General features: G+C 48.5%; 1 protein-coding gene across 1 annotated transcript; it reads right to left on the bottom strand.

The window, feature by feature from the left end:
- Positions 1-806: 806 nt before the first annotated feature.
- Positions 807-21,754, bottom strand: UBE2M (ubiquitin conjugating enzyme E2 M). Its single transcript, XM_077250451.1, has 6 exons — positions 21,231-21,754; positions 13,161-13,255; positions 6,818-6,856; positions 4,287-4,390; positions 2,502-2,565; positions 807-2,335 (listed from the first exon to the last, which is right to left on the bottom strand). The coding sequence occupies exons 1-6, from the start codon at positions 21,337-21,339 to the stop codon at positions 2,195-2,197; spliced, it is 552 nt and encodes a 183-aa protein (XP_077106566.1). The 5' UTR covers positions 21,340-21,754; the 3' UTR covers positions 807-2,194.
- Between the last annotated feature and the right edge of the window lie 3,789 nt (positions 21,755-25,543).

Below are 25,543 nucleotides of genomic sequence, written 5' to 3'. Positions count from 1 at the left end.
CACACTGCTCACTACAAGCTGCAGCTGCCAGTCAGGCTGGATGGGCAGAGATTGAATAGACGTAGGCCCCCCAATTCATCAAAACTGGTATTTTGTATTCCAGTCTTGACGAAAGGTCTTCTGGAGTAAGATGTAACACATTCTTTAATAGATGTGATTCAGGCGCATCTATCAGCTGCCGTGCCCCAGTGTAAGCGGTCAGGAACTGGAGTATATCTCAGGAATTGTCCGGCTGGGCTTGGACTCGCTTAGTCCCACTTTGTCACAAAGCTGTCAGGACTGGTGTAAAAAATGACAAAAGTCTCTATACTTTTGCATAGCTACATATTTAGGCCAAAAACTGATGAATCGGGGTCTTGGTCTCATGAGCTCTATGACTCTATAGCTGAACTCATGAAATGCTCATCATAGCATCAGGATGCTACAGCCATTTTGAACTCGATTTTCAAAGTAAGTCACCAGACTCATCAGGTCTAAGTAATAAATTATACAGTTTTTATTGTTAATTCCCCCTGATTTCAATGGAGCAGCATTTCCTATAGCTGGACCACTGTAGTCCACAGGTTGACCAGTGCCACAAAAGGGGGTGAGGAAGTTTATGAGGACATAGCAGGGGTGCTAGCACTTTCATCAGTATCATTTTTTGACATTGTAAAATTGGGAAACACCATGGTGAACGCTTCAACATAAATCAAAAAGCGAAATCCCCCCCAAAGGAACAACCACCACTCAGTAAATGCTCTTGTGGTTCCTCTCGGGCACCATGGACGCCTCGTGCCCGCATGAAACACTGGACGCCACTCGGATCAGGTTTACATTTTATTTATTTTTTGTCTTTTTGTTTTATTATTTAAAACCATACACATCAATAAGTGGACTCCAAGAGCCCCTTTATCAAAACCTGACGTACCCATTACTTGTACAGTAATCCAAGTTTTGAGAATGAGACTCTATATCTGAAGAAGGGCACCCTCTGGCCCCCCGGGCACGCTGACGTACAGATCAGGGCGCAGGCATGGCTGTCCTAAAGGAGGTGGGAGAGGGGCACCATTATGTTGGCCTTAAAACCTGTTTAAGCTGATGAGTACAGAGCCCATCGCCACCCAAGGACCACCAAAAAAAAAAAAAAGAAAAAGCTTCCTCACGTGGAAGGTGAAAATGCCAGTCAGGTTTTTAGATCAGGTCCAGAATGGAGCTCTTTATACCCCCGCTCGTCTATTCAACCCATTCATTAATAAATACGTGCACTTAAAAAGCCTTGATCCCGCACAGAGGAAGGGAGGGAAAGGGCAGATGAGGCTGTTATATGGACTAAGGACAAATCAGGGTGGAGGAGGACAGTGCCTCGTATGCACCGAGCCCCCAATCCCACTAACAGAGACCACTCGGCTGAGCTTATGGAAGTATATGCTGTTTGACCCCAGAAAAACTAAAAATAAAAAGGCCTCGAGTAAACAGTGTGGGGGTCCATATGCGATTTGTTGCATGTAATATCCCCTCCCCCCCTTCCCAGACAATGGAGAAGAGCCTCAAAATACGAAGTTGCTCATAGAATGGTTGCTACAAATTAAATAAAAATTGTCTTTTGGGTTCAATTCCATCATTTTTTTCCCCTCTGAAGAATTTATAATGTCAAAAATCAAGTTAATGAGACAAATAAAATTGTAAGGCCACCAAAAAATGATGAAACGACTCACGGTGTGTCAAAACTAGAAAATGGGGGGATAAAAAAAGAAAAAACCTCAGAATTATGTTTGATGGCATAAAAAAATGAGAAAACAAAAGGGCAAGAACAATTATTAACCTAAGGAAATAACAGCCGCTCCATTATAGAAGGACGTAAGAGCATGGTGAGGTATCACAGAGCCAGGTGGCGGCACAACAAGTACTATGTTATGTGTGCGCACGAGTGCTCCCTGCCGGAGGAGAAAGGGACCGGAGGAGAAAGGGACCGGAGGAGAAAGGGACGGGAAGGCAAAGGGACGGGAAGGCGCAGGGCCTTGCATAGCTCTTTCCACATTGGGAGCTCATCTTTGATCATTTTTTTATTATTATTTTTGTTGGGGTTGGCTGAATGTAAATGGGGTTAACTCTTGAATAAATGAGCGAAGAGAGTTAATATGGCAAAGGATGAAGGGGTAGAAACAGGTGGGTCAGCTGGATGGCGGGTATCGCACTCAAAAGCTGCGTAGTTCTATTTCAAGCAGCGTTCGAAGTAGGTGGATCCTATGTAACCCCCCCGCATTGACCGCTGCACGTTCTGTTCAAACAGGCGTCTGTTATTCTGAAGAACTTCAGCAGCTTCTTTATTTAAAGGGTCTTCGGGATTTGGCTCCTATAGGGGGGTAAAAAGCAGAATGAATGCTTGTAATGGCAACAGCGACCCCTGCAGGCAGCAACCGGCATTACATGAGCCATGTGACAAAACTTAACATACTCAAATCATAGAATTATGATTAAAAAAAACAACACTTTCTAGAAACTATTGGTTCTTTACTTACCAAGAACAGATACTGCAGGCCATATATTATAGAGTTTACTGTGAGTACAGGCTTCCAGTCCTCCCTGTGTGAACAGAAAAACAAAAAGTGTTAAAGGGATTTGTTCAACATTTGTTAAATTAATATAATGCACCGTGCTTGTAAAAACAATCAACCCTGCAAGCTGTAATTCTTTTTCTGTATTGCTCATTACGTAGGCCACCTCTGCAATCTACCAAAAGGAGGACAGTCTCCTATATTAGGAGCAAATGCTGCTCTGAAAACGTCCGGACCGCCGGATCTCACCAGCTCCAGTCCTGCTGCGCTCCTCCAATGCTGCAGAGACAATGCTGCCTCCGCTTGTAGTATGGAAGACTGAACTGTTTGAACCAGCGGCTCAACCGTACTACTGGTCTGAGCTGTCAATCATCTCCTGAAGATCAATTTTGAGAATTACTTTTAAAGGGAATATGTCATCAGAATTTTGCTACCCCATCTGAAAGAAGCATGATGTAGGGGCAGAGACCCTGATTCCAGCAGTGTCACTTCCTCAGCAGCTTGCTGTAGTTTTGATAAAATCCCTTTCATCTGCTGTGGATCTGCCAAGTCTCTGAATGCTGAGCTCTGTATAACCCCACCCACACCACTGACTGGCTGCTTTCTGCCTATGCAGAGTGTACAGCTGCCAGTCAGTGGTGGGGGCGGGGTTATACAGAGCTCATGAATGTCGAGGACTACATGGCAGCAGGTTTACTAGTCCTCTAGAGATAATCTGTTGATAAAATAGTCATTTTATTGAAACTACACAGCAAGCATCCCAGTAAGTGAAACATTGCTGGAATCAGGGTCTCTGCCACCACACTATGCTGCCTCAGATTAGATGGCAAAACCTGGTGACAGATTCCCTTTAAAGGGAACCAGTCAGCTGGCAAAAGAATCTTAGCCTGTCTGTATGATTACAGCATGAGTTCACGCCCCCCAGAAGAAGCTCAGGGCGAAACATGCGTTAGGGTGAGGGGGAACGCCCGAACAATCCAGTATCACCTCCATTGTGGTCCAAGTGTTCAAGGTACTGCGGCTTATAATTTTCTACATGGCATTACATTTATGCCGTCGGCGGGGCTTCCTCTGGCCTCTTCATGTATCTTTAGGTGCAGATTTGTTTGACGAGCCATTTTACTTACTCCTTATACTTTGTTCTCTTGGCAGCACCTTTATCCTACACTAGATATTACTGCGCCCTTGCTCCTGAACAGTTACTTTCATTTTTAGGATTTTCAGGACGTCCACCTAATGATAGGGCTCCAGTGCAGGATTTTTTACTTACCATTACATTGCTGGATAGTGCTGGGGTTCCGCCTTCAGGGTATTTTTTGTTTGTGTCTTTTAATATTTCTCTGTTTTTTGTTTTATGGAATGCCAAATAAAATATCAAGTTTGTATACCTGTCCGTCACCTTTACCTCTACAAAGTACATTTTCTATGAAATGCCTCAGGGAGAATAATATACCGGATTAATATAATACTATACTATCTCCAATAGTGCCGCCAGGAGCACAGGCCTGTAACAGGGGTTCAGGTGCATGGCGAAGGGTGAGAAGAGGCAGCTGTAGGAGGGATGCAATGATGGCGACCTGTCCTATCCATTCATAAGTGTTTAGGATGCCCAAAATAAATGCTTCAATACGGTTCCAGGATCTCGGCCATTATGGGGGCGCCAGGTCGCCCAGCGCAGATGTGAATGCAGCCCGAGGGTGGCAGGAAGGACGCACACCCCAATCGCCCAAGGTTTATGAGGCGGCATACCTTAGAATATTTAGGCAGACGTTACCCTCTAGGTCTATGTTTGGATGATATAGCATTGTCTCACACTTCACTTTTGGCGGATCGTGAGGGTAGCCCTGTCCAACCTGCAGAAGAACAAGCACCATGAGAGTCAAACACAAGCAATCAATGACCAACCAAAGCAGCCATCAACCCCACATATAACCCTATGGTCGGTCACCGCAAACCACAATCCTCCCGTATGGGGGCGTCAGCGCTGCAGGAATATCAGTATCTGCAAATCCGGTGTATAGAGGCCTCGTGCTCCCCGCCGCCAGCACTGCTCTATACAAGACCTTATTGCCATCAGTGTTCGTAAGCCAAAAAACAGAAGAGGTGTGACTCCTGTAGTGTATTCGTTGATATCCCTGTGGTCTGTATGTGTAGGAGTCCAGTGGGCGGTCCTATTCAGTGATTTGCTGTCTCCATGACTGTGCATGCAGAAATAGTAGGACTGCCCACTGGACTCCTATGCTATGAATTATTTATTTATCCAGCACCATTGATTCCATGGTGCTGTACATGAGAAGGGGGTTACATGCAACTTACAGATATCACTTACAGTAAACTAACAGTGACAGACTGATATAGAGGGGCGAGGACCCTGCCCTCGGGGGCTTACATTCTACAGAATAACATGAGAGTATTGCTGAAACTTTTCCCACAAACATGTACAATGTATCAGTGAGATCCGCTCCTCTTGCTCTGTAACATCCTGCCATGTATCAAGCCAAACAGACTCAAGACCCTGCAAAGCCCAAGGAAAGATGATAAATGTCTGACTACAAATAGCCCCTGGCGTGCACGGGGGTCAGCACCACATCTATCATAGTATCTAGTCCAAAGGGCCAATGGACAGACACAATCCGTCACCACGCGCTGCCCGCTATGGCCATGTGGCTGGGAGGTTACAACCAATTCCCTGTGTAGGGAGCCAAGTTGAGGATCTTACACTTTGCTGGAAAGATGGAGTCATGGTAGAAAAAAGAAAAAAAGAAGAGCGTGGTAGAGGGCATAGAAGCAGCAGGCAGCACTTTCTATATGACTTGTGATGATATTTGCTGCATGTGGGAGACCCCAGAGGTCAGGACCTTACATCCGCTATATGGCGAACCTGGTGGGTTTCTGGTTTCAATCCTTGCGTATTTTACATTTTCAATATAAGAAAGAAAGAAAAAAATGAAAAGAAAAAACTGGTGTTTCCGATAATCTTGTCAGCTTTATTACATATCCAATTAACACAGATCACAAAGCGGGCAGTGTTCTGGTGTCGACGTCTTAATCCTATAATGTCCCTCCCTCATTTACATACATTAACGCTCCCCCCACTGTGACATCACTAGAGTTCATTATATGCAAACACGTGTAACCGATCAACAAGTGTGAATATCACAACATACACAATATTCCAATATTTAAACATTGTTTCACATAGCAAATAATAGAATAAAATAAAAAGACAAGGAGAGAAAAAAAACTTTTACAAAAACTTTTTTTTTCCTTTTTAATCTGTCTTACTTCTACATTGCCATTGTTATTTTTGCAATTTTCTGTTCAACATTCTCTAGAGTTTCTTTTGTTAGAATGTTTTACTGAAGTCACTTGTGGTCAAGTCTCAACTTTTCCTGCGGCTGGTTTCACATGAGCATGCTGTCTGTGAAAAGACCAGCGCTATTTAATTGGGCTTCAGATGACTTTTTTATTTTTTCACTGATTGAATCTACACGTGAAAAAGAAATTGTAGTAGGTACTAGTTTGCTGGGTCAGACTATGGGAGCGAAGAAAAAAAACACAAAACAAAACAAAACAAGAAAACTCAGAAAATGAAGGTCATACAGCACATCGGTATAGCATCCGGGTTTTTTTTAGCAGACACCCTGTAATTCCATATCAGGAAACAGTAAATGGTTTTGTAAATTTTAATAACCGCTGCAAAAAAATTGTACACGGAGACAAGTGAGAAAAAGAATACTCTGATCAAAGCAAGATCTAAGGGGGTAATGTTGTGGAGAGTGACATGCCAATGTGAGGAGACTTATAAGCCTTGTAATGTTCCTCTGGGAAGTTAAATATGCAAATTGCCTCTTCAGAGGACTTGAACTTTAGTGCCACCTATTGGATGAAACTGACATTTTTTATACGCTCATGTGAACGGGCCTTAGGCTTGTCACCTAGTAGGATTCTGTGTCTCACTTTGGTGCGACTATACCGAGGATGTGAGACACCTGATTGTGTTCTTTAGTTACATGTGATGGAGTCATTGGGTTTTGCTATCTGGTGTCTGCTACTATCGCGACTTTTGAACACTACCTACAGTAATGTCACTCCATGCGGTCATAACTCAGGACACGCTGCGCAGCAGGAAGCCGGGAGGCACATACAACCCCAGTCACAGTTTGGGGACTTCTTCCAGAGACAGGGTCAACAGATCCCGTTAAATCATCAGATCCTGGTGATACATATATAATGTCCCTGTTCTGGAAAGAAGATGTGGACTCCTTCAGATAACTTACCTTAAAGCTGAAAACAAATTTTCCACCTTTGTAAAAGCCCTAAAGCAAGAAAAAGAGCGACAGTTAGTTACACAATACTGATCAGATTTACAACAATCCTATATAGCAAGATACAGCTCTCCAGGTGAATGGATTAAAGGGATCAGTTTCTTAAAAGCCTCAGTATTATTCCTTACAGACCTGTATCAGAAACAATGACAATATTTCCAGAGCTTTCCTGGTGCAGACTGGCACTGGGCTTACCAACCTAACCTGCAGCTGTACATGTAATCAAATTAGATGGCGCCAAGCAATAGTATTAATAGCATTTACCAAATCTGGCCATTCCAATTGTCCATTTATGAAGGTGGTATATACACTATATGGAGAAAAGTATCAACCCCATGTCTTAATCATTGAATTCAGATCTATCAGTCATCCCCCATGTCTAACACCCAGCCCCAGCATAAAACATCTGGCCCTCCACCATGCCGTCGTCCCCGGTATATAACACCTGGGCCCTAGCCATGCAGTCAGCCCCAGCATAAAACATCTGGCCCTTCACCATGCTGTTGGCCCCAGTATATAACACCTGGGCCCTCGCCATGCCATCGGCCCCGGTATATAACATCTGAGCCCTAACAATGCCATCGGCCCCGGTATATAACATCTGGGCCCTAGCCATGCCGTCGTCCCCGGTATATAACATCTGGGCCCTCGCCATGCAGTCGTCCCCGGTATATAACATCTGGGCCCTAGCCATGCCGTCGTCCCCGGTATATAACATCTGGACCCTAGCTATGCTGTCGGCCCCTGTATATAACATCTGGGCCCTCGCCAGGCAGTCGGCCCCGGTATATAACATCTGAGCCCTAACAATGCCATCGGCTCCGGTATATAACATCTGGGCCCTCGCCATGCAGTCGGCCCCGGTATATAACATCTGGGCCCTCGCCATGCAGTCGGCCTCGGTATATAACATCTGGGCCCTAGCCATGCCGTCGGCCCCTCACCATGCCTTCGGCCCCGGTATATAACATTTGGGCCCTAGCCATGCCGTCGGCCCCTGTATATAACATCTGGGCCCTCGCCATGCAGTCGGCCCCGGCATATAACATCTGGGCCCTCGCCATGCAGTCGGCCCCGGTATATAACATCTGGGCCCTCGCCATGCAGTCGGCCCCGGTATATAACATCTGGGCCCTCGCCATGCAGTCGGCCCCGGTATATAACATCTGGGCCCTCGCCATGCAGTCGGCCCCGGTATATAACATCTGGGCCCTCGCCATGCAGTCGGCCCCGGTATATAACATTTGGGCCCTCGCCATGCAGTCGGCCCCGGTATATAACATCTGGGCCCTCGCCATGCAGTCGGCCCCGGTATATAACATCTGGACCCTCGCCATGCAGTCGGCCCCGGTATATAACATCTGGGCCCTCACCATGCAGTCAGCCCAGGTATAGAACATCTGGGCCCTCACCATGCCGTCAGCCCTGGTATATAACATACGGCCCCTCGCCATGCCGTCAGTCCTGGTATATAACATACGGCCCCTCGCCATGATGTCGGCCCCGGTATAGAACATCCGGCCCCTCACAATACTGTCCGTAGTTACTAACATGTGACAGAACGGCTGGTGGTGCAGAGATCACTGATACCAGTGCCGCCCTGTAGTAGGAGCCACTGGTGTAGCAAGTCAGAACATGACATTTCTTCCTCCTAAATCTTCCGCCATCACTTGTGAGTGATATGATTATTATTTATTTATATAACACCATTAATTCCATGGTGCTGTACATGAGAAAGGGGTTACATACAGGGTTATAGATATCGTTTACAGTACACAAATTTACAATGACAGACTGGTACAGAGGGGAGAGGACCCTTTCCTTGCGGACTTACATTCTACGGGATCCTGCTGAAGAGACAGAAGGTCGGGGATGCGGCAGCTCGGGCGGTTGGTGAGGCGGCAGCTAATTGAGAAGTGTTAGGAACCGCATCAACTCAGCCACGAACATTACAGAGTGGGGTCAACGAGTGAATAAAAGTCACAAACGCCCTACTGACTCCACAAGTGCAAAGTTCAAACCCCATTTAACAGCATCAACATTAAAGGGGTTGACCCGTTCAAATCGATGTCTGCAGTCACTGTGACTGCAGACTTATTTACTCCTGGGTATTCGCTGGTTTCTGAGCCGGAACCAGAGGATATGCATAAGTTATACATACTCCTGGCCAGAGCCTCTAGTTGGCCATGCTGACTGGAAGGCTGCATCAGTAGGACGGGGCAGACCTCGCTCTATTCAAGTGTATGGAGCGAGGCCGCACCCACCAGATGGGCCCTTGCCGGGAGTATATACACAACTCAGACATACCCTCTGCAGTGACTGCAGACTTATCAATTTGGACTAGACAACCCCTTTAACACCAGCAAAAACATTGCACCCCCGCCAGGAACTCCAAGGCCGAGCAGCTGCATGCAAACCTTACATCACCAATCACAATGCTGAGCGTCGGACGGAGTGGTGTAAAGCTGCCACCACTGGACTCTGACGCAGTGGAAACGTATTCTGTGCAGTGATGGATCACACTTCTCTATCTGGGGTCTGATGGATGAGTCTGGACTAAGGTGAATTCTGGGAGAATGTTACCTGTCTGACCACGCTGTGCCCGCTGTACAGCTTGTGGGACAGAGATAATGCTTTGGGTTGTTTTATACGAGCAGTCAGCGGTCCCTTAATTCTAGCAATGGGGGCTCAATGCTTCAGTATAGCAAGGTATTTTGGACAATTGTAGTCTCATACTTTGTGGGGCACAGTTGGGCGAATGACACTTTCTGACATGACTGTGCCCAAAGCAATGCCCATAAAGAAATGACTGGGGAAGTTTGGTGTGGAAGAACATGACTGGCAGCTCAGAGCCCCGATCTCAGCCTCATCCAACACCTTTGGGATGAACTATAATGGAGACTGTGAGCCCAGCCGTTTCCTCCAATATCAGTGTCTAACTTCACAAGTAGTGATTGGCGAACCCCTGCATGTTTGGGTCTGGCGGGTTCGGCGGAACAGTTAAAAAAAAAAAAAAAAAAGTTTGGTTCAGGTACCAGAACAGTACCCGGACCCCATTCATATGAATGGGGGGCCCGAGCATCCGGTGTTTGCCATGCTGTCGTGCACATGACAGCGCAGCAAACATGGCCTCTGACCATTACCGCCGGTCAGAGAGCTGCGACTCCCACTGATTTTTGATAACTCAGCTGTCAGCGTTAGCAAGGCTAGTTATCAAGAATAGAGGGATCCCCACAGCGTTTTTATTATTATTTAAATAATTTAAATAAAAGTTGTTAGGTCTCTCCCATTTTTGACAACCAGCCAAGCTAATGCAGACAGCTGGGGCTGGTATTCTCAGACTGATAAGGAGCCATGGATATCCTCCACCTGCCTCCCCAGTCTAAAAATAGCAGCCCACAGCCACCCCATTTTTATTAGATGCGCCAATTCTGGCGCTTTGCCCGGGTCCTCCCCATTTTTACTTTTTTATTTAAAAATAGACAGTTATACTAACCTAAATCCCATTACACTGAAGCCATCGTCTCCTGTAAAAAACAAAAATAAAAAAACAACCATATTCCTCACCTGTCCGATGTTCTGTCCCACGCCATGTCTGTGATAATTGGTTTTCAACCTGGATGATGCCAAGATGCGACCGTCCAGGCTGAAAACCACTGGGGAATGAGCTAGTAGCGGTAATGTCATCGAGGTTACCGCAGGTCACTGAGGCTGCTTTCCCAGCCGGGCCCCTGAACTGCGGTGACCTCTGTGTGATTACCGCTCGCATGGTGAGAAAAAGTCGGTGCAGCGCTGAGCTTAGCGAGTTCACCTTGAGACTGAGCTCAGCGCTACCCTGCGAGACCTTTTCACTCCGATTGCTTTTTATTTTTTTACAGGAGACGTTGGCTTCAATGAAATGGGGGTTAAGTGAGTATAACTGTGTGTGTTGCTTATAAATAAAAGATTTTTATTTTTATTGCAAATAAAGGACTTCAACCTGGCTGTGTGTTTATTGTCTTATAGATGCCTCTCCATTACTAATCCGTGGGCTTGATGTCACCGGAAAATACAAAGGCGAGATCAACCCCACACATATGAACCCCACTTGCTGCCGCTACAGGGCAAATGGGAAGACCCGGGCAAAACACCAGAATTGGTATATCTAATAGATGCGACTTTTCTGGCAGCTGTGGTCTATTTTTAGGCTAGGAGGGGGCAATATCCATGACCCCTTACAAGCCTAAGCATACCAGCCCCCTGTTGCCTGCTTTAGCTTGGATGGTTGTCAAAAATGGTGGGGGACCCCACATTGTTTTCTTTTATTTAATATTTAAAATAAAATAAAAAAAACAATGGGGGGGGGGGGTCCCCTCTATTCTTGATAACCAGCCTTGGTAACGATGACACCTGAAGGGTGAAATCCGCAGCTGTCTTGTTTTGCCTGGCTGGTTATCAAAAATACAGGGGAAACCACGCCATTTTTTTTTACTACCGTATATACTCGAGTATAAGCCGAGGCACCTAATTTTGCCTTGGAAAACTGGGTAAGCTTATTGACTCGAGTATAAGCCAGGTAATGCATTGTCCCCTCATCCCTGTCCTGCTCTGTGTGGCTCCCCCGTCCTGTCCTTGTATGCATGGCTGAGCTCCCCCCATCCTAGTATGCATGGCTGGGCTCCCCCCCCCTTCCTCCCCCCGTCGTATGCATGGCTGAGCTTCCCCAGTCTCCCCCCCTCCTTGTATGCATGGCTGGGCTTCCCCCATTCTCTCCCCCCCCTCCTGTATGCATGGCTGGGCTTCCCCCGTCCCCCCCCCCATCATACTCACCCTCCGCCACACCTATGGGATTGAAGACGCATGCATATTCATTGCCTTAATGAGAAGTACCACGTGACCGCACAGGAAGCGCTGCAGCACCGGAAAACGCATATGCAGGGACGTTCAGCGAAGGTGCGAGGAGGTGGAGTATGATATCACAGCCGCCGGCTCCTGCCGCTGCTCCCCTCACCCGCCGGCTTTCTGGGCCATGATTCGTGTATAAGCCGAGGGGGTGTTTTCCACACAAAAAAATGTGCTGAAAATCTCGGCTTATACACGAGTATATTCGGTATTTATTTGTAGCCGGCTGATGAATATTCCCATCAGTAGTCCCATCAGCTTACACCTGTGACCAGAGGTAAACTTTTTACCTCCGTTCACAGCAGAGTGGGAGCCACAGCGCTCTGACCAGTGGTAATGATCTTACTGCCGATTAGAGCCACCAGTATTTCTCGCATTGTCGTGCAGATGACAGCACGAGAAACACCAGTAGTTCCAGGGGCCGAACCTGAACAGTAGGTGTTCGGTACGGACGTTGAACTAAACTGTTTGGGTTCGCCCATCCCTCAGACACCTCCAAAGTCCTGTAGAAGGTTCCTGTTTTAGTAGCAATGGAGGGGAGGTCATATTAATGCCAGTGGATTTACATTGGGATGTCATGAAACCTCCTGTAGGTGTAATGTAAATTTAGCCCAATACTTTTGCCCATATAGCGGTAAACTGTGATCAAAGCTGCACAGAGACAAGTACTCATCCATGAGCTGTGATAAAATTACACCACTATTGTGACTCGCAGCACCATCACTTTTACAACTGACCTAATAATAGAAATATAGGGAAAAAATGAAACATTTCCATTGCTGACTACTGAAGAGTGTCTCCTGTAATTCAGTATTCAGCATCTGGCATCCAAGATAAGACCCAGTAAAAAGTTGCATGAATGCTTTTTATTAATGCACTAAATTATATTTCCCTCGCCAGAAAATGAAAACTAATAAATGCTATGTATTGCAGAGTAGCAGCTGAGCATCTTATCACAAGTGAAGGCTACTCTACAACATAAATACCTATAATGAAATGGATACTGCACAGCGGCCAAATATCACAGCGCCCCCTGCAACCTCAGCTGTGCCCAACGCCCATCACATGGGAGCACAGACTGTTACTGGGCCGTGTGGGGGGTCTATCTGATTGTAAGGGCTACTCTGAATTTCCATGATCCAGAAGCGGTCTATCCGCATGGACCAATATTCCAGCAGAATGCTTGTATCACCCATTGGAGTTGATGCAACAATGAATTACTAGTTATGAAGATGAAATGCACTACTAGATGGGTGTCCCTAATAATGTGGCCCCTCACATATAGATGCTAGTACATTACTTTGTCCCGGTAGTACATAGGCTGCCGTCCAGGCATACCTACAGTCAGTACGCTCTAATAGGGACTATGGCCAGCAAGTCCTGGGGGCTTCACACCAGACCAACAGACACTTACCTCATCGGGGCAGATAACTAGTTTGAAATTAAGAAGGTCGTCGTGGTCTGAGAATTCTATTTCACACGTCTTCGGCAAATTTAGTTCGTTAATATCTGAAATACAAACAACAGCCTGGTGAATGCAAGGAGAACCCAGTGCTATGTAGACGAAGCGACCAGATGATTGAAAATTATATATTTTTTAATTAGCATTACTTTTCAGTCTACAGTTATCGCCAAAAGTTTTGAGACTTGCTGCTTTGGTGGTTTAGCCCTTACTCAACAAGCCACCACCAACTTATTACTATATGCCCTAGTACCTAAAAGAGTTGAAAAACCAAACCACAAAACAGGATATAGTGGAATCCTAGACAACTCAGAACACCTAAACACAAGGATCCCTAAAATATAACTTTTATTTAGCAACAGTTAAAAAGCTCTCTTAACATAAACTATCAAAAATAATAACACACAACAAGTTATGTACCTGTTAGGTCCTAGGGCATCACTACACTTAATCCTACCTAGCAGTGGGGGTAGGCACCCTAAATTACTGCGGTAGGTGCCCCCACTCGACGTAGACTTACCCTCAAACGTCCCTAAGAATCCCTATATAGGGAAACCTGAAACAATCCTAAAAAATCCCTATGGGAAAATACTACCTAGCAGTGGGGGTAGGCGCTCTAATGTGAAGCGGTATGCGCCCCCACTCCACGTCGACTGGCCCTAGGGTCCCTATAAAGTCCCTAATTAGGGATAGAAAGATGAGAAAATGTACCAAAAACACCCCTACACCCAAAAAGAAATTAAATATAATAAAAAAGAAAAAATCAAGAGCTCTTTCTTTTGTTGCGGCTACATTACCCCTGATGAACCCCCACCATATTGTATGGGGGAGAAACGCGTCGGGCATTGTTTGGGGAGACTGCTGTATAGCGCCTGATGTGACTCTTCTATCTAGCGGTGCTAACAAGTGCACTACAAGCCTACAGATGAGTATTAATGTTATAGCATTATCCTTGCATTGATTGGGTCCCTTTATAAGGAATATTGCCTCTCTGGGGTCCCCAGGCTTGTGGGTCTTGTTTTGACAGATTATATTGCACTGTAATTGGCAATGACATGATTTATTGCTTTGTTTATATGTCCTGATTATCTTTTTTACGGACATTCTATATTGTAGTGCACACTGAAAACAGTTTAGATATAATCTGCTGATTTATATGCATGTCCTGAGCACCAGCTTGTTACTATTGAATGAGCATCAGCTTGTTGTTATTAATATTGAATAGGCGCTTTTCTTATCCAGGCTATATTTCCTTGGATTTTAGGAGGTAACATTATTATCTTTTCTGTGAATACTCTATTTGCATTATGGCATCCTACACGTATCTGTTTTACTCCCAAGGAAGCTGGATATACGCTTCATCTTTTGGACAATATTGATACTATTACATCTCGTTCACCTACCTCTTTTAGTTTTGATGGGGCATACTCTGTTCTATCTACAGATGCCCGATATATGAATATTTTTGTGTATCTATGCAATAGGTGAGATATTTCACTAGTTTTTGATTTTTTGACCTTTTGATTTTTTCTTTTTTGTTATTATATTTAATTTCTTTTTGGGTGTAGGGGTGTTTTTGGTACATTTTCTCATCTTTCTATCCCTAATTAGGGACTTTATAGGGACCCTAGGGCCAGTCGACGTGGAGTGGGGGCGCATACCGCTTCACATTAGAGCGCCTACCCCCACTGCTGGATCCCAGTAAATATATTCTTGGTCCAGCTGCAACAATCTTTATGACGATTAGAGGGATTCATTTATCTAATAACATACCTAGGAAGTGAGAACATAGTGATCTACATGTATTAAATAACGGGCACTCACACAGTTACTACCAAAAGGGAATGTAGTATCAGGTTTCAGAAAATTTGTATTGCACTTTTACGGATGTTGGTGGCGGCTTGTTGAGGGATCCCCATCAGGGTCAGTTAGGGCGAGCCAACGTGGAGCGGGGACAGCACTGCATTTCCCCATAGGGTGCCAACCTCCGCTGGTAGGTAGGGAAACGAAGAATCATGCTCTCTCCCCTAGACGTATTTCTCATCACAAATGGCCTGCAAACATGGTGATTCTCTTGAAAGAGAAAGTATTAGAAAATTAGTTACTGAAGAAGCCCTTAACCAAAAGGAGGACTTAAAAAGATTCTCAGGAAACACTATATTTCTTAAAAAGGATGCCCGCAGAAGTCACAGAGTGAACTATTTTGCTCTCAACATTTGATTTGTTTGTGACAACAAGAAAATTGTTACCAAGACACCTGCAGTAAAAGATACTAAAGCTCATCACACCAGCCAGTTTCTCCAGGCCTTAGTGGAAAAAGTTCTGCAAGACTATGAACTCAAAAAATATCAAGTTCTTGCTATTGTAACTGACAATGCTTCAAACATGATGAGTACAAATAAACTGATTAATGAGAATAATGAAGGTGAACAGCAGCTAGAAGAAAACTTCAGATTCAGTATGTTTGAGATGGAAGGCCACATTCCTATAACTGAGGAACAGACAGATATTACTACAGAAGAACAGCAGCAAGATGATACTTTACAATTGGATGATATTGTTGAAGCTGCTTCAAAGCTTTCTCCTATTCATCACATGCGCTGTGTTGTGCACATGCTGCAGCTGGCTGTAAGATATAGTCTGCAGAGGAACAAGCTGGAATGCTGATTGGCAAAGTGAGGAAATTGACTATTGCTGCCAGAACCCCTACAATTGATTCCATCTTGAAGAGACGTGCTGGAAAAGGGGCAATTGTAGATCAAGCCACTAGGTGCAGCAGCATCTAATTAAAGAATGAGTGACTGCTTGAGCTGAAACCCTTTCTTGTAGACATGGCCATCCCTCAGGTAACACTACATGAAGGTCAATGGACACAGGTGGCTGAATTGAAGGAATTGCTTCATCACCCATTTACAGTGACAAAAAAAATTAGAACCTGATGATTTAACTCCTGGAATTTTCATTAAGGAGTGGAGGAACTTGCTGTTTTTCTTGTCCCAAAGAGATTTAATCGCAGATGGTACTGCTGCTTTAATTAAACGGAGAGACACTGCTATTAGAAAATAACATTCTTCTGGCAGCTGTTTATGTGGACCCGAGTCATCGTATATTGCTGGATGATCAACAGCTTACTAAAGGAAAAGAAGCTCTGACTGAAGTAGTGGTTAGGATGAGTGGGCTACAGGACAGCCAAGAGGACTTGCGTCTTACCAGTGCTTCTACCACCATTATCTTCAGCCTCACCAGATGAGGAGTACCGTTCATCAAAACTGACTGTGCAGGAGGCAATTCCTTTTTAACCTGAGGTTGTTAGAGATGTTACCCGTGTGGTTACCGCTTTGCCACCCACCCAAGTTAGTGTAGAGAGGTTGTTCTCTAGACTTAAAGGAAATAGATCAGATTTGAGGTCATGAAGAAGGATCTGATTGGAGGAGATACTATTTCTCAGAACAAAATCATAGTCAGCACAAATGTTATTCAGTACGTTATTGTTGAAAACTGTTTTTTTTCCCACTTACGCATAGTCTATTTCATATTTACAATTTATTAAAGTTCTGTGTGTTCTAAAGTTGGATTCCAATAAACATATTTTATGTTCTATCTAAATAGCTTGATTATTGTATCATAATGGTGATAAAAAGCCTGATGTTACCATTTTACGATCACTTAAATATGAGCTGTGTATGAGGGAGTCTGAGTCAGAGAAATTGAACAGTCGGAGGTCTGGCTTACCAACTCCACAGCCCTGGCAGAGTTATATGAGTTACTCGGTTTGGGGGTCCTCCCAGATGCGGCTTGCTCCCTCGACCCATGCTGAACCCCTAGCTACTAAAGATTGAGCAAATCAATTCATGGAATTCATTTAAGTGGCCATGCCAATAACCTGTGGCCGAGGGCCCTAGGAACCTTCTGCTACCCAGCAGCATCTCTGGTGCCACATCATTGTTGCGAAGTGATGAGCCTGAAGAGGAGCTGGTACTGCCAGGTAGGAGACTATTCTTACTTTTCCCGCCGGTCGGACACAGATTCATGCACAAGGCTTCCAGACTCCAGTTTGGTGGGGTTATAGTGGTTGGACCCCAAACAATGAATGATACATCAATTAACCTGTGGCTAGATGATAAATGTATTGCTCTAAACCTAATTTAACAAAAGGCAGAGTCACTGTAAAGTCCTATTATGTTATCCATTTTCACAAAACACACCACGGGTGCGGCTGCTGCAACAAGTGAGCTGCTAGTGAGCACCTGACTCAGACTTCAGCTTGTAAACCTCATGAAGAAGGGAAAGCCCGGCTTGGAGGTGAACAAATTAAGTCCAGAAACCCTACAGAACGTTCAATTCTAAATGTGTCCCATCGGCTACGGAGACTCGGCAGCAGGGAGGGGGGCACCGGTGGACTACGGAGACTCGGCAGCAGGCAGGGGGGCACCGGAGACTCGGCAGCAGGCAGGGGGGCACCGGAGACTCGGCAGCAGGCAGGGGGGCACCGGAGACTCGGCAGCAGGCAGGGGGGCACCGGCTACGGAGACTCGGCAGCAGGCAGGGGGGCACCGGCTACGGAGACTCGGCAGCAGGCAGGGGGGCACCGGCTACGGAGACTCGGCAGCAGGCAGGGGGGCACCGGCTACGGAGACTCGGCAGCAGGCAGGGGGGCACCGGCTACGGAGACTCGGCAGCAGGCAGGGGGGCACCGGCTACGGAGACTCGGCAGCAGGCAGGGGGGCACCGGCTACGGAGACTCGGCAGCAGGCAGGGGGGCACCGGCTACGGAGACTCGGCAGCAGGCAGGGGGGCACCGGCTACGGAGACTCGGCAGCAGGCAGGGGGGCACCGGCTACGGAGACTCGGCAGCAGGCAGGGGGGCACCGGCTAGAGACTAGGTAGCAGGGAGGGGGGCACCGGCTACGGAGACTCGGCAGCAGGCAGGGGGGCACCGGCTACGGAGACTCGGCAGCAGGCAGGGGGGCACCGGCTAGAGACTAAGTAGCAGGGAAGGGGGCACCGGCTACGGAGACTCGGCAGCAGGCAGGGGGGCACCGGCTAGAGACTAAGTAGCAGGGAAGGGGGCACCGGCTACGGAGACTCGGCAGCAGGCAGGGGGGCACCGGCTACAGAGACTAGGTAGCAGGGAGGGGGGCACCGGCTATAGAGACTAGGTAGCAGGGAGGGGGGCACCGGCTATAGAGACTAGGTAGCAGGGAGGGGGGCACCGGCTACGGAGACTCGGCAGCAGACAGGGGGGCACCGGCTAGAGAGACTAGGTAGCAGGGAGGGGGCACCAGCTACGGAGACTCGGCAGCAGGCAGGGGGGCACTACTGAAGGTCTGTAAACAAAAAGTAGCCCGTAGGTGGGTGCGATTGTATCTCAGCCCCCGTTAATGTCAATGGAGCTTAGCTGCGTTACTACACATACCCAGTCAGGTGAGGGACTGCTTATTTCAGGGAATCTCACTGGTGGACCACCCCAAATCTCCTGAACTGAATACTACCATTGAGAAGCCCCCGAGACAAGGATTGGGATGAAATGCCTGACTGTTAATAATGTGGGTCTTGGTATAGCGATTTTTCTCAGTAAATGCTGTGAGTCTGCAGTGGATGTTACTGTGTGTAGACGGTGCATGCTGAGGAATGTGAGGGGCGGCAGTGCGGGGCGGCTGTAGGTGCCGAAATCAACAGGTCAACTGTGAAGTACCAGTCTATGACTGACAAGGCAGCTCCTTGTGGTGGATGATGTGCAGCAGATCAAGCAGAGGTCACTCCTGAACCAGTTAATCTCCTGTACATGTCACGTGTCAGACAAGCCCATCATTTTGGGCAGGATGTGGGCTCAGGAACAGGGAGTCCGGCAGTATTGGGACAAGAGGATCAGCCATGCCGAGGATGAAGCCTTATACACAGTGTTACTTTTTAGGGGGTCATTACAGTTTATTAATTACATTTTTTTTCTTGGGGGATCAGTTGCCATACACATTAGTGTCACCTGCCAACACTTCTCTAGTGTTTATATGGCACTATTCAGATGAATCTATTGTTTTCTGTTATCAGCTGCTTGGAGGAGCTCCATGATCGGCTGGCGAAGGAAACAAAAATTAAAGAGTTATCTAATAGAACATATCAAGTGAGACACAGGATCAATGGCAGCAAGAATGGACGCTGCCCACAGTTCAGATCGCAAGAGATCTCTGTGACTATGCTCTCACTAATAGATATGATGCCCCACCATTAGTCCTCCAGAGCAGAGCCACGCACACCCCGATGAGAGCCCCTCCAATACCGCAAAGTACCCCAATGGGGTGTCACACTCTATGGCTACAAGGTAAAGGCAAAACAGCAACTGCACAGAACATCTCTATACACGGCGCATAGAAAGTGTGGAGGATGGACAGGCCATAACCACGGAGACCGACCCTGACCATGACATCATCTCTCCCCAGGGCACGGAGCCTAGTCCCGACGATGACATCATCTCTCCCCAGGGCACGGAGCCTGGCCCCGACCATGACATCATCTCTCCCCAGGCCACGGAGCCTGGCCCCGACATCATCGCTCCCCAGGGCACAGAGACCGGCCCTGACATCTACGGATCAGAGAACACACTTGCTTAAACCAGTGCATTGTGGGAACAGAGAGATTAATGTCTGTCAGGACAGCGCCCCCCAGAGGCCAGGCAGCCGAGTGTCAGGACAGCGCCCCCCAGAGGCCGGACAGCTCAGTGTCAGGACAGCGCCCCCCAGAGGCCAGGCAGCCGAGTGTCAGGACAGCGCCCCCCAGAGGCCGGACAGCTCAGTGTCAGGACAGCGCCCCCCAGAGGCCGGACAGCTCAGTGTCAGGACAGCGCCCCCCAGAGGCCGGACAGCTCAGTGTCAGGACAGCGCCCCCCAGAGGCCGGACAGCTCAGTGTCAGGACAGCGCCCCCCAGAGGCCGGACAGCTCAGTGTCAGGACAGCGCCCCCCAGAGGCCGGACAGCTCAGTGTCAGGACAGCGCCCCCCAGAGGCCGGACAGCTCAGTGTCAGGACAGCGCCCCCCAGAGGCCGGACAGCTCAGTGTCAGGACAGCGCCCCCCAGAGGCCGGACAGCTCAGTGTCAGGACAGCGCCCCCCAGAGGCCGGACAGCTCAGTGTCAGGACAGCGCCCCCCAGAGGCCGGACAGCTCAGTGTCAGGACAGCGCCCCCCAGAGGCCGGACAGCTCAGTGTCAGGACAGCGCCCCCCAGAGGCCGGACAGCTCAGTGTCAGGACAGCGCCCCCCAGAGGCCGGACAGCTCAGTGTCAGGACAGCGCCCCCCAGAGGCCGGACAGCTCAGTGTCAGGACAGCGCCCCCCAGAGGCCGGACAGCTCAGTGTCAGGACAGCGCCCCCCAGAGGCCGGACAGCTCAGTGTCAGGACAGCGCCCCCCAGAGGCCGGACAGCTCAGTGTCAGGACAGCGCCCCCCAGAGGCCGGACAGCTCAGTGTCAGGACAGCGCCCCCCAGAGGCCGGACAGCTCAGTGTCAGGACAGCGCCCCCCAGAGGCCGGACAGCTCAGTGTCAGGACAGCGCCCCCCAGAGGCCGGACAGCTCAGTGTCAGGACAGCGCCCCCCAGAGGCCGGACAGCTCAGTGTCAGGACAGCGCCCCCCAGAGGCCGGACAGCTCAGTGTCAGGACAGCGCCCCCCAGAGGCCGGACAGCTCAGTGTCAGGACAGCGCCCCCCAGAGGCCGGACAGCTCAGTGTCAGGACAGCGCCCCCCAGAGGCCGGACAGCTCAGTGTCAGGACAGCGCCCCCCAGAGGCCGGACAGCTCAGTGTCAGGACAGCGCCCCCCAGAGGCCGGACAGCTCAGTGTCAGGACAGCGCCCCCCAGAGGCCGGACAGCTCAGTGTCAGGACAGCGCCCCCCAGAGGCCGGACAGCTCAGTGTCAGGACAGCGCCCCCCAGAGGCCGGACAGCTCAGTGTCAGGACAGCGCCCCCCAGAGGCCGGACAGCTCAGTGTCAGGACAGCGCCCCCCAGAGGCCGTCCACACGCTCGGCCTCTCACCTTTCTGGATGCGGAGCTGTGCGGCGGACGCCTTCTTGCTGCTGCCCTTGGTGCCGCCGGCTGATTCCTCCTCCTTCTTCTGCTGCTTCAGGGAGAAGAGTTTGATCATGGTGCTGGATTCCCCGCGGGCCTCTCTCGGTCTCTCACCCGGTACCTCCGGCTCTCCCTGTGTCCCGCACCGGGGGAAGCTCCCGGCCTCCCTCCGTCCTTTCCTCCCTCCGCCTCACGTACAAGCCAGGCCGCAGCCGGTGATGTCTCCGCCGCTGTCAGCTACGTAGGAGGGCGCTAGTCAGGAGTCCGGAGCGCAGCAAACACTAGGCCGGCTCTACCCCGAGCCCGGCAGCGGAAACACTGTGCTCTGCGGGCGCTTCACTCTGCCGCTCCTACTGCGCAGCTTCGGAAACGCTGGTCCCGGCACTCGGCAAGTTCCGGATACAGAAGACTTGGCGTTCGGAAATTCTCGTTCTTGCCCTCGGCTAACTCCGGAAACGTTCGGAAAAAGTCACCGAGCCCGAAACGATGCTGCCGAAAAGCGCCGTTTATCTTCCAGTATGTCAGAGTGGGGTCACACCTAAGGCCTCTTTCACACTTCAGTCTTTTGGCGTCAGTCTAAAACCGCCATTTTCCTCAAGTAGCGGATCCGCCATTTTTTTTGGGTGGATCCGCTATTTTCCCATAGACATGCATTAGCGACGGATTGTGGTGGATGGTCGTCCGTTCCATCCGCCATGTGACGGATCCGTTGAAATTTGGCGGACGTTGTCTAGACATTGACGGACATTATAACGTTTTTTGTCTGCGCTGAAATGGCGGTTCGCGACGCATCCGTCGCGTCCGCCATTCCATAGAATGGCCGCCTATGGGCGACGGATCCATCGCGACCGTCATTTCGGCGGATCCGTCGCCCCAATCCGCTTTTTCAATTGCGCATGCTCCAAAAAGTAGATACTATTCCCAGACAACCCCCAAGTAACTGATCCGTCAAAAAAACGGATCCGTTAGAACCGTTTTCTCAACAATTGTGACGGATCCGTCGATCCATCACTATGTCGGAGCAGACTGACGCCAAACAACTGAAGTGTGAAAGAAGCCTAAGGCGACGGGGCGCCTGATACTGATGTACGTCAGCCAGAGTACTTATAGCCATTACTGTACAGATGATATCAGATGGTTTCCTGCTGTATGTATCCAAAGACGATGAACGAGAGCGCTCATTCCCAGCCGTGACCCTACACAATGATTGGCCGACGAGATCGGCCGTGCCAGCGAATAAAATCACTCTCTCGGCTGATCGTGTTTCTGGCAATGTATTCCTGTTCTGATCGTGGTTCTGGCGATGTATTCCTGTTCTGATCGTGGTTCAGGCGATGTGTTCCTGTTCTGATCGTGGTTCTGGCGATGTGTTCCTGTTCTGATCGTGGTTCTGGCGATGTATTCCTGTTCTGGTCGTGTTTCTGGCGATGTACCTGTTCTGTTTGTGGTTCTGGCGATGTGTTCCTGTTCTGATCGTGGTTCTGGTGATGTATTTCTGTTCGTGGTTCTGGCAATGTATTCCTGTTCTGGTTGTGGTTCTGGCAATGTGTTCCTGTTCTGGTCGTGGTTCTGGTGATGTATTCCTGTTCTGGTCGTGGTTCTGGCGATGTATTCCTGTTCTGGTCATGGTTCTGGCGATGTGTTCCTGTTCTGGTCGTAGTTCTGGCAATGTGTTCCTGTTCTGATCGTGGTTCTGGCAATGTATTCCTGTTCTGTTCGTGGTTCTGGCGATGTATTCCTGTTCTGGTCGTGGTTCTGGCGATGTGTTCCTGTTCTGGTCGTGGTTCTGGCGATGTATTCCTGTTCTGGTCGTGGTTCTGGCGATGTGTTCCTGTTCTGGTCGTGGTTCTGGCGATGTATTCCTGTTCTGGTCGTGGTTCTGGCGATGTGTTCCTGTTCTGGTCGTGGTTCTGGCAATGTGTTCCTGTTCTGGTCATGGTTTTGGTGATGTGTTCCTGTTCTGGTCGTGGTTCTGGCAATGTATTACTGTTCTGGTCATGGTTCTGGCGATATATTCCTGTTCTGATAGTGGTTCTGATGTCAAATTTGCGTAGTAATGGTTGTTCTAGTGCTGTATTCATGTACTACTGATGGTTCTCACAAGGCTGTGGAGTCGGAGTCCTGGAGTCGATGTTGGTATAACATGGGCAGATTCAGACTCCTAAAATATATAATAAATTGGGTACAGTACTACAATGCAGTATGTGCCTTAATTTTTTTCATAAGAATTTGAGAAAGTTGTGAAATAGCCTATAAATGTCTGTTCTAGTCCTGATCTAAGGCTCTGGGCTGTTAGTTGGGATGAATCTGTGCTGCACTTTATGTACATGCTCAGTAGTGACCAGTTTTGTGGGGTCAGGGAATTTGAGGTTTGGCTTACTGACTCCAGAGCCCTTGGTTCTGATGATGTCTTGATGATGGTCCTGGTGATGTATTCATGTAGCCATGGTTGTTCTAGTGACGTATTCATCACCAAAACCATCATCAGTATATGAATATGAAACCAAACTCATAATCATTACATAAACAGAACACTAGAGCCATCAATAGTACACAAATACATCACCAGAACCACTATCAGTAAATCAATACGTCAGTACCATCATAAGTACATGAATGCATCAACAGAGCCACCATAAGTACTTGAATACAAGAGCAAAGCTTAGTACCGCAATCAATTGTAATGTCAGGTCAGCCCCATCTTTGCATTGCATGAACCTACAACTCCCAGTATGTCCTTAACAATGGTAACGAGATGCTGGAAGTTGTTATCAGACTGCGGACCATACAGGAACCATAGTACTGATGAGATACAGGCAGGATCACGTCCAAGTACCTTACAGGTGACATCTCCAGTGATTGGAGTCTTTCTTTTCGTCTCCATCTTTTACAGGCGCCATGATGACTTCTCTCATACACAGCTAGTCTCTACAGACTTTCATCCTCTCCAGTCTTCTGCAGCACATCCCGACACGGTGCCCTTAAAAATAACAGTGTTATTAAACTGCCCTCTGCATAAAAAGATCTGTCTATACTGTGCCCCAAATAAGCCTCTTATGGTATATGACCACCACACTCTGCCCTTGTGAGCTATAACCACACCACTGTCTTGCCATTATCAGATATACCCCCCACACAATCTCCCCTTATGAAGCATGGCCTATACGATGGCTGTCCCCTCTCCAGTGTTTTCCCTTACACTCTCTCTAGCTTTAAACTGTCCACCCGCCATGCTAACATTTTTCCATAATGTGTCCCCATTGCACACTGCCCACTCTCCACATCCATTTTCTGCCCTCTCTTCACACTATGTCCTCACACTGCCCACCACGTTGTCCTCTCCTCAGTGTCATCCTACACAGTATGATGGGCACACCAGCCGCACAATATACATTGTGATGGCCCACACAGCACCTCTTACAGTATTATGGCCCCCGCATTTCCACATACAGCATGACTCTCCAGTCCCTGATACAGTATATTGGTTCCCCCAGCCCCTTCTATACAATATATTGTCCCCCACAGCCAGGGCCGTGACAGGGTATTTTGGTGCCCTAAGCAGATGAAGCCAATGGCATCCCCTACACACACCCAAAAGCAAAGGAATGGCTCAGAGACTAAGGTAGCAGGACTCCTAATGCACATCCCCCCTTCCCCTTGGATGGGTTAGGTAGCAAACTCTGATGGCCACTTCCACTAGAATTGTTATCTTTTTCTCAAAAAAAATCAAAGGAAAAAAAAGTGGGTTCGTTAAGGGATGTGACTTAAAAGGGAGTACAATTTCAAAGTTCAATACAGAGTCAACCATTTTTTGTGGCCCATTTACACAATACATGGGAAAAATTGAGATATTCATCCCTGGCATACTATATTTTAACCCCTCTCTGACCTTAGACGTACTATCCCGTCGAGGTGACCTGGGCCTATCGGACCCTCGACGGGATAGTACGTCATAGCGATCGGCCGCGCTCACGGGGGGAGCGCGGCCGGGTGTCGGCTGACTATCGCAGCTGACATCCGACACTATGTGCCAGGAGTGGTCACGGACCGCCCCCGGCATATTAACCCCCGGCACACTGCGATCAAACATGATCGCAGTGTTCTGGCGGTATAGGGAAGCATCGCGCAGGGAGGGGGCTCCCTGCGTGCTTCCCTGAGACCCCCGGAGCAACGCAATGTGATTGCGTTGCTCAGAGGGTCTCTTACCTCCTCCTCCCTGCAGCAGGCCCGGATCCAAAATGGCCGCGGCATCCGGGTCCTGCAGGGAGGTGGCTTCACAG

The sequence above is a fragment of the Ranitomeya variabilis genome, chromosome 4 (assembly GCF_051348905.1).
Source record: "Ranitomeya variabilis isolate aRanVar5 chromosome 4, aRanVar5.hap1, whole genome shotgun sequence".
Classification (NCBI taxonomy): Eukaryota; Metazoa; Chordata; class Amphibia; order Anura; family Dendrobatidae; genus Ranitomeya; species Ranitomeya variabilis.
This window is presented reverse-complemented; position numbering and strand designations above follow the sequence as displayed.